The 10278-nt window shown below is 31.8% G+C and overlaps 1 protein-coding gene across 2 annotated transcripts in view; it reads right to left on the bottom strand.

The window, feature by feature from the left end:
- LOC115240544 (putative fatty acyl-CoA reductase CG5065) overlaps window positions 1-2211 on the bottom strand; it is a 28337-nt gene extending 26126 nt beyond the window's left edge. Inside the window, exon 1 of one of the 2 annotated variants that reach the window (XM_029815760.1) lies at window positions 1702-2211. In XM_029815760.1, coding sequence (XP_029671620.1) covers window positions 1702-1712 — 11 coding nt within the window. In that variant the 5' untranslated portion in view covers window positions 1713-2211. The remainder of the gene's footprint in view (window positions 1-1701) is intronic. The other variant, XM_029815761.1, reaches the window with a different exon arrangement.
- Window positions 2212-10278: the final 8067 nt, after the last annotated feature.

The following is a 10278-nucleotide window of genomic DNA, read 5'->3' as shown; positions in this document are numbered from 1 at the left end:
ATAAATTTACTATATTATTATCTACAAAAATCATATGTCTAGAAAACATCCTTAGAACTGCCTTTTGAAAAATATTTAGTTTTCAATAATCTTATCGTAATACCTTTATGTACAGAATAATGAGACAAATAAATTTGTGTAAAAGAAAACAAATAATTGTTAAAAAATTACATAAATAATTACTTACTTTTTCTTAAAAACAATTAAAAACAGTTATTCTTTTATATCAATTGATTTGTCTCATTATTCTGTACATAAAAGTATTACGGTAAGATTATCGAAAATATTATAATCCACTATTATTTATAACAAATAATTATATAATTAATTATTAGAATTCTTAACATATAAAATTATATTTATCATATCAATATAAATTTAGATTATTTAATATGTAATATAAAAAATTGACAATAGTATGGTCATCTGATTGCCAGAATTAGGTACCACATGATGTGAAGGCATGTAGATAGGTGTAATTGTGTTCGTCCATTATTGTATTAATCGAGCAATAAAAAATTAATCATTTTATTCGATTTCTTTCTATTTTATTCTTATATTTTGTACTTAGGAGAAATTTAAAAAAAATAGGATATAAAAATATCATTGATCATAGATATTTAAAAAATCAAATATATGTGTAACAATGAATATCTAATAATATTCCTATAATATATTCTTTTAATATGTCAGTAATATGTCTTTTGTCCTACGCCCTTTGTAGCGGAAGGGTTAACGCAACATTGTCGACGTCGTTGCACATGGTATATAGAACTTCGAAACCGATCGATCGACTTATATGCTCTAAATATCGATCGACCAGCCATACCAGAAGTTATACTTTTCGCGTACATACATGTAAGTGTATTAGTATGAATCTTGAATGTGCGGAGATTAGGATTAATCAATTTTAAAACAATGTTCTTACGTTTTTCTCTGATCTATGATAAAGTGATTTGGTTCAAACGACGGAAATAAAAAAGTTCTGAAATTTTTTTTTGTTTTCTTTTTGACAAAAGTCAAAGTCCCTAATTTCTTTCACACACATGTTGGCGGATATAATTTCGTACATACATTTTTTGTCCTTACTTTCCCGCATGAAACATCTCTGCAAAGCGATAGCTTATTTTTATCGCAATTGGAACGTATATCTACACATGATCTTGTACGTTAATAAACAATATAAGATAATTTTGTTCTGGCAAATATTTTATCTCAGTGCTTCATAAGGCAGAATACATATCAATCTTTTCATACGATCTTATCTTATCGCGGTTATGTGTTGTAATAATGCAACAGAATTCTTGTACAGCGAAGCATAAGGAATAAAAAAATTGCAACAAATCTTTTTCTCATCGAAATGTCATGTTATCCTCCAAATAAAAAAAAGCGTGTAATAGTCTCGAAAAAAATTGGACAGCAATTGGATTACAAAATTAATTTCGGGACATCAGTTTATCGTTACACAGATATTAATGATTAGTTTACTTAAGTATGTGAGAACTAACGATGTAACTTCGAAGATGCGGATACATATACATATATTTCTAGTTCGGGTGACAGACAATACACAAAAATGTTCTGAGAGTAAATAAATTGCATAAAAAAAGCCAATAGAGCGAAACAAGTAGATATTATCAAAATAACGCGATTTAAGATCGGATTAGAACGTGTGATATTATGCGACGTGTGTCGACTCACTGCGTGCGCATTGACGTGCCCTTAGTCCGTCTGGCAGCCTGTTCCTCGATATTCTCTCACTCTCTGTCTCTTCTTGGTTTCGTCTTTCCGTTTGCGTAAGTTCGTCGGCATGTAATTTCTTTTTTTTCGACACGTGTATGTAAGAATATCACGACTTTTGCATGCGCGCGAATGCGTTTTTACGCATCGACCACTTTTTCGACGAGTCTAATTCTCGGCACCGCCGGTGAATTCTATTTCCCTCATGATGATCGCCGAATGAACAACCGGCTGGCCGGAAAGAGAAGGAAAAAATCGCGCGCGACTCACGAATGTTTCTCGTGAAAATAGACTCACCGGAGAAGAAAGGAAAGGGGAGACGAGAGTCCGAAAATTTCCGAGATTCTTCCGTCCGAAATGCACGTCGCGCCCACGCGTTCGCGATTATCGGGGCGACCTCGATCGACCACCTCGAATTCTCCTGCCCGCTAAGAGAAGCGAACTGTCCTAACAAAAGGGGCGAGAAATACTGGCTTGGCTTCGTTGACGTCGCTAATCGCGCCGACGTAGGGTATCGCGCGCCTCGTCTTGCGCGTTACACACCGCCTATCAGCGATGAACAGATTCGACAAGAGCTACAAGAATATGTAATAAAAATAGGGGTCTCCATTTAAAAAATTCAAGGTGACCTTGTTCTGAACTTGGCGACACCATTCAAACACAAACTAATAAAATTAGTAAATAGATCTCTTTAAACCCCACAACTTTTATTCGAAACAATTTTCTGTAAAACTTATATTTTTTGAAATTTTTCATGGTTTCCATACTTTTTCCTTACCCTGTATATCAAGAAATACGGTATTGTCTCGCTCCAAGTCACGCGCAGTAACAGCGAAGCATGTGTATCTTCACGCAAGTCGACCAGTTAAGAGTACTTTAGATTATTGGATCTTAATAACGGCTAAAGCGATCGAATTCTTATTAGACTTAATCGATAGATTGAGTTTGAATTATATAAGGAAAGTGTGCTTACTTTTGCTTTAATTGTTCTACGAATAGAGAGATTACAATGCAAAGTTTAAAACACGAAGTTTACGTTTAAAAAACATCTCGGTTCCCCAGAAAATTTATGTTTCCCATTTGGTACTAACAGTATCCGCCGTTTATAATAAACAATTTGTAACATAGGCGGCATTCGGGGAATACGCTTACGCGCTAAAAGCGTCGTTCCATCTTTGTTATTTATTGAAAGTTGAACAACAGAACCGAGAGATCCGATCATATTTGTCAAAATTCAGAAATAACCTTATTCGAAATAATTGGGGGGGGGGGGGGGGGGAAGAGGGTACGGGAGTAAACGCATGCGTAGGGGGTTGAAAAGGGGTGGAATTCAGATGGCCCGACCGAGTCGCTGAAAAATCGATCGAGTCGCGTTCCGGATTGTTTCGCCGTCGTTCGCATAGATTACGTTGCTCCCTTGCTTTGTACCCATACAGCACGGAACGTTGCAGCAACATTGCCGGAAATGTTACTGCAATATTCTGTGCTGTATGAGCATCGACTCATCACGAAGTAGTTTTCAAACTTATTTGCAACGATATTGTTTATCCGCATTCTCGTATGTATTGCACGATAGAAAGTTATCCCACTGAGAATATTTGCTTCGTAGAAAATTCAATGTTTTATATCGCTGTATTAGATTCCTACAAAGCACAGAACATTGCAGCAACATCATACTGATATTGCAATGTTGCTGCAATGTTGCAATGTTGCAGTAATATATTCTGTGCTGTATGGGTTAAGAGGAGATAAAAATTATAATAATGTAGCTTCAAAATAATAACTATACTAACATATGTAGTAAACAATGGTGAAGAAAAGCCGTCAACAGGTAAATTTGAGTACGTCCGGCTAAAAATTTTCCAGAGATCCTGAACGCGAGAAGAAACGCGTGGCAGAGCTGTTTCGGAGAACTTGATGAGTGGAATCCGCTTAACACTTCAGATATGCCGTCGATGGCGTGTATTTAAGCGGAAGCTGTAATTGAATCTATTGGAGCCAGCTGTTGCCTTTAAACTCAATTGTAACTCGAGTCTTCGTTTTATACGCTCGCGGAGTTATTTACCGATAACATCCGCTCGCGCGCGTCCTGTCATGAGAAAACGATTTTATCCCCCGGTTAACACTTTATTTATTTCAAATCTACACACATTTACATGGAAAAAACACATTTACATTGACGACACGATAAAAAAGATACCGACAATAAATTTCGATTACCAAAGTTGTTCGGGTGTATATACTTTAACTGTTACATGCAAGAGTAAGAAAGTAAGAAATCTGCCGGACGTACTTACATTCCCACTGCTGCAGCAGAGAAAAGAAGGGACGAGGGAAGGGAGGAGGGAGGGAACGAAAGAAAGAAGAACAGAGAGAAAGAGACACTTTCCTTCATCTGCAACGAAAGTATTATGCAACACAGGCCGGACAAACACGGAAGAACTTTCTTCGCCTGAATTCGTGCAATGCGCATGCATGCACTTCCATTCTCCTTACCTGGATCTCGCCGTAAATGTAAAACCGCCGTTTTATACTTCGCGTATGCGTCGCCACCACTGAAACTTCCGCGACTGAAACACAAATCTTATATATACCTATCTTATATATATAATGTCCTTCGAAATTATCCCTACTCTTTATCTACCTGTCCCAATTTTAATCATTGAATGGAAGATGGTTTGGTACCATTAATTTATTAACAATATGCTAGTTTAATGATATGACAATATTTTATATTATCATCTTTAATTGTATTATACTATATAATTTTTCGCGCGTATGTAACTTGTGACTATAAAAATTTTTTTTATCAAGAGATAATAAATTATTAAGTTTCACAATTTGAGCTAATTTTATCGAGAGATTATTTTCTCTATAAATCAATCGAGTTTTCCTTAGAGAATACCCATCATCTTTCCAGATCTGCTGGATAGTTTATTTTCTCAATTTTCGAGAACCATCGAGCCATTGATAAAGGTTATTTGAAAACAATTGCAACCTGTGTTTTTCTTAACTTTATCCTATTATATCGTCAATTTAACTTGACGGACAAAAACTTAAAGAAAACATGCATGTAAAAAAATAAAGAGAAGAATGTAAATTTTCCTAAGATAACTTATTTTAGGATAACTCATGGATAGGTAATTTTGGTGATTTTTGAACATTGTAATTTTAAATTTAAGATTTAAAGAAATTATAAACACATCAAAAAATAATATTATTATAATTATACTAATAATATACTAATAATATAATTATTATTATAAATTGTTTTATTTGAATCTAATATTCTATGTAAAAAAGGGGATTAAGAATTTGATGTAAAAAAAATGCACGAATAGATACTTTTTATATATCAAACAAAAGAGCACAATTGTTGTTTTCTATTATTCATAAATATAATAGCATTTTATTTGACTACATAAACAGGAATAATTAAAATTATAAGAAAAAATATTATTTAAGAACAATTCGAATATACTATTGAAAAGAGAGATTGAAGAATGTAATATAATATTATGTTAAGTTAATAAATCTATATCGTTTATAGAACATGTAGAGTTAAAATAAAAACACTTTTTGTGTTAAAATACTTTTTATAATACGAATTTAAACTATTGATTAAGCCTACTAGAAATTCGATTGCCCTATATGTTATTAAAATAATATATAGTAAAAAAAGAATGACATAACTGTTTAAAACTTACTTCTTAAAAAAAGAAAAAAAGAGGCGCTAAGTGCATGCACCAGGTATGAAAAATTCTTATGTAACAGTGTTATTTTATTCAAAACTAAAAAACTGTTGTACGAAATGGTTGCTTTAACTTTCTACAAAAAATAGTGATATTGAAAAATTGCGCGCCAATTAATAAAAACTTATGCTACAAAATTTATTTATTATTATTTCTAACATATTAAAAAGTTGCTATATTTAAATTCTTGCAATATTTTTTAAAATAGTGAAACATATTTAAGAATAAAAAATATTTTAATTGGCGCCAACTTTTGTCAAACGGCGGAAACTTATTTGTACACCTAATATATATATATATATATACATACATATATACACATACATATATACACACACACACAGAATGTCCGACAAGTAAGTGACCAACCGAAAGATGGAGGCAGATTGGGTCAAATTGAAAAGAAAAGTCCTATGCCATTTTGCGTTGTGTGTGTGTGTGTGTGTGTGTGATTTTATTTTCAAAATTAAATTTATTAAATCCTTATCAACTTTTTTTATGAAATAACGCCAATTATTCTAACACGATCTGCGCAGAATAGTTTTAGAAGACGTTTAAATAAATTATTTTGAGGAAAATTTTTAGAGCTTAATAAAATTTATACTCTTAAAAAAAATCTTTAAAAAACGTGTGAAGATGAATTCTCTTGTTTTCTCTCGTCTCGTCATAATGCTAATTTTTTCTGGTATTTTTATCTTCTGACGCAGAGATCGTCTAGTTTGATATTTCACAAACGCTAAGAGAATTAAATAGCAATATAAATAAATTTATGCCATATATTATTTAACAAATCCCAAATAAAAATTCCCACAATTAAAAAAAGGAAGTGTTTATCAATGCTTACAAATATAATTATAGAGAATGGGGCATGAATTGGAATCACTTCGATAACTATTAAATATTGATTTTAACGAAGAGTTTTTCAAACAAATATTGCATAGTTTGAATAGGGCTTTATATTGCATAATCCAAAACTTTTTTATTATTTGTAGTTGTCAAAATTTAAAAATCATCTTCGGTTTTTTGAATGAGAATCAAATTCTTTCTATAAAAAAAGTTAATAGATAATATTAATATAAATTTAATCGTAATAAATAATATGATCTTTAAATGATCTTTTTCTGATTTATCATACGATCACATGACACGTCAATTATTTACTATTATTATACAAAGTGTTCAAATAAAAAAGATCATTCATATAAAGAATATTTATTCACATAAAAGAAGATGTAGTCCTAATCGCCGTTTTAGCTCATATATATCTCATAATCTACACATCTCTGATAAATTACAAGGAAATTGTGAAAAAAGAATTCAGAAATGTATTAAAGTTGAAGCACGACAATTTGAATATCTATAAAATAAAACCGCATTAAATCACTCACATCGTTATTAACTCTCTTCGAAATGTCAAAATATGCGACTTCGATGATGATTGCATGAAGTAAGCAAGCAAGATTTATTCTAAGATAGAGATTTACATATTTTTAAAAAGAGAGAGATTAAAATTTTTATTTATTTATTCATTTATTTTCCTGAGATATCGGGATTTTTTCCCATATACACACTGCATTCATTGTACATATATTATATACATTTTCTTACTATTCTTCAAGAACAAAAACTACCTATATCAGCAAGACATTTTTTTGAGTGTGTCATAAAATCTGCTGATTTTATAATTTATACATGCAAAGAAGAGAAAGAAATAGAAAGAGATCGTTACGAGTGTTAGGTATTATCAATGGTCAATTAGAATGTCTATCTCATATTATTTATCATATTTCTGTTCGTATTCTGCGATGTATCGTGGTTTTTTCTTTTTTACATGTATGACGCACTCGTTTATCTTCTATAGATGGCTGATGGCAATAGGCTTGTAACTTGCATCAGCGCATCTTGGAAATTAATTTCTTCTTCATCGTCAATGATACCGTACATAAGGGAGCGAAATTGTATATGACAGAGCATTATTTCAAACATTATTGCGTTCAAGTAATCTTGTATTCCAAAAAGAGAGAATGCCGTTAAGATAATGTACGAATAGTTGTATAAAACGACAATTAACTCATGCAATTGATAGCTAATTATATCTGTGCTGAAAAACAATGCAGATTTAGAAAACAACATAACATAATGATAAAAATATAACGAGAATGTATATCTTCTTTTTAATTTTTGCTATGATATATATATATATATATATATACATACATATATACACATACATATATACACACACACACAGAATGTCCGACAAGTAAGTGACCAACCGAAAGATGGAGGCAGATTGGGTCAAATTGAAAAGAAAAGTCCTATGCCATTTTGCGATTTTCGTAATAATTATTGAGAAATTAATTAAAAAAGATCGGCAAATTCGCGCGAGTATTACCGGTGAGAAAAGACAGACTGATATAGGCCATAGGCGACATTGATATGTGGTTGCTAGGACGCAAGAAACCATCGTTATGTACCGCTCATACGTAATTGTCATTTGTAAAGCGCTCCTCCCAAAACTTTGTCGCGCATTCATTATACATATATTATATACATTTTCTTACTATTCTTCAAGAACAAAAAAAATGTCGACAATTTTAATAACTATGGCATAAATAATTAGGCAATGATGCAGGAAAGATGCAAAAAAAAAGCCATGAATAAAAAATTTTTAGATTGGGAAAATTTAAGCATTATAAAAGTATACAGGGTGTTCTAAAACTACCGTACTTCCTTTTAATGGCAGATTCATTAGAATATTTCAAGACGAAAATCCTAATACAAAAATGTCACGCTGCGCGCTTATACTCGCGCGAATTGGTCGATCTTTTTTAATTAATTTCTTAATAATTATTACGAAAATCGCAAAATGGTATTTTTCTTTACTTTTCTTTTCAAAAGGACTTTTCTTTTCAGTTTAACCCAATTTACTTCCATCTTTCGTTTGGTCACTTACTTATCGAACATCCTCTATATATTTAATATTCCTGTATATAATTAAATGATACTTTAATACGAAGTTAGATACGAAAGTTACAATTCCATTACAAATCCATCTTGCTTTGAACAACATATTAAGTAGACATTCACTGTTTCATTGCAAATGTATCAGAATTGATATTTAATGTCTTTTTTAACAGAAATATTTTTAAATATTTTCGAGGATTATTTAAATGTGCAATGTCGAGCAACATTTGCGATTTCATTCGTTATATTAAATTCAAATCGTGATGAGACAAGAAAGCACATTATGAATGAAGCATGTAATATCGTCGATAAAAATAAAATGCACATCTTGTTTATTAAGTGATTTGAACAGTTGTACGCACTGGTCGAATTGCGACCCATTAATCTCATTGTCCGTTCAATTGTAATTAATAAGTGACATTTCACTAATTGTAAGAACCCTTTCCCGTCTTTTTCTTTTTCCTCTTTGTATATGGAAACATGATATAAAACATATGTAAGGACGAGGAAAGTCCTAAGATATTATGTGTAATATATAGGATGTTTATGCTGAATAAGAAATTAATAAATGCTAACATTATGCAGATTCATATAAGTTATAAAAGTGACTAATGGATATGTGTTCAGCGTGAAAAAAAAATTGATTTTGAACAAATAGGTTGCTTATCTCGTATTTTTATGCATGTTAATTTTATTAATGCGTTGAAGTAATATTGGCAGATTCAGAGAAATGATAATAATGTTTAGTGGTAAAATATAATAGTAACATTATGTGTGTAAATAATTGCGTTTATTTTTTGTGCAGAATATATGAGGAATGTTTTGATCCACATGTATGATTAAGATCGAAATGTTATTTGTCGTTTGTATAAAATTAGCAAAGGTGCGATTTTTTGTAAATTGCAAATATACTGTAATTTTTAAACCGTGCAATATATTATAAACAAAAGGATATTATTATTAGAGGACTCTCCCCCAATGATCTTCATCTTGACATATGTTGTCAAGGTCATGACCCTGAGTAACATCCAAGAAGTTTTAGCCGTCGATTGCTGTTTATTAAAAAGTTATTAACAATTAAATTGTACGATTTTTAAACGGGAAGCGATTATATTTTACGAATGACAGAGCTGAGATTTCACGCGCTCAGGCACGGCGAGATAGTAAACACTTTTATGGTAACATTGATCGACCACTTTGACAGCTGAAGTTGAAACGTATTGCGAATTTTTACTTGAATCATTTTTGAAATGCCTTTAGTTCTAACATCCATTATTCGTAAAAAGAATGCACTAATGCAATGCGTAAAGAAGCGGGAAAACATATAATGACAATGCTATTGTAAATTTATACGATAATCACAATATCATAAAAAAGGCGCTCCATTCATAGAAGCACTTTTTTCACTTGTCATTTTGCCGTGCCTGAGCGCGCAAAATCTCAGCCCTGTCATTCGTAAAATATAATCGCTTCCCGTTTAAAAACTATTATAGCCTCGATATTTTTGTATTAGGATTTTCGTCTTGAAATGTTCTAAGGCATCTGCCATTAAGAGAAAATACGATAGTTTTGGGACATCTTGTATATGGTACAGATGAGATGATGCTATGCAATGATGTCAGAAAGAATTAACGAAAAGACGAATGTGCAAAGGACAGTAAACAAAGATATTAATCAAGTGAAACTACGCACGCGCGCGAGCACACACGTACAGAAATATTAGAGTCCTCAAATAATGTGAAAGTGACTAACTATGAGATTCTATGTCCGTGACATACGCGCATTCTGAGAGAGAAAGAGGGAGAGAGAGAGAGGGAAA

The sequence above is a fragment of the Formica exsecta genome, unplaced genomic scaffold (genome assembly GCF_003651465.1).
Source record: "Formica exsecta isolate Colony F162 unplaced genomic scaffold, ASM365146v1 scaffold441, whole genome shotgun sequence".
Classification (NCBI taxonomy): Eukaryota; Metazoa; Arthropoda; class Insecta; order Hymenoptera; family Formicidae; genus Formica; species Formica exsecta.
The sequence above is the reverse complement of the archived record's forward strand: the minus strand, read 5'-3'. Positions and strand labels throughout refer to the sequence as shown.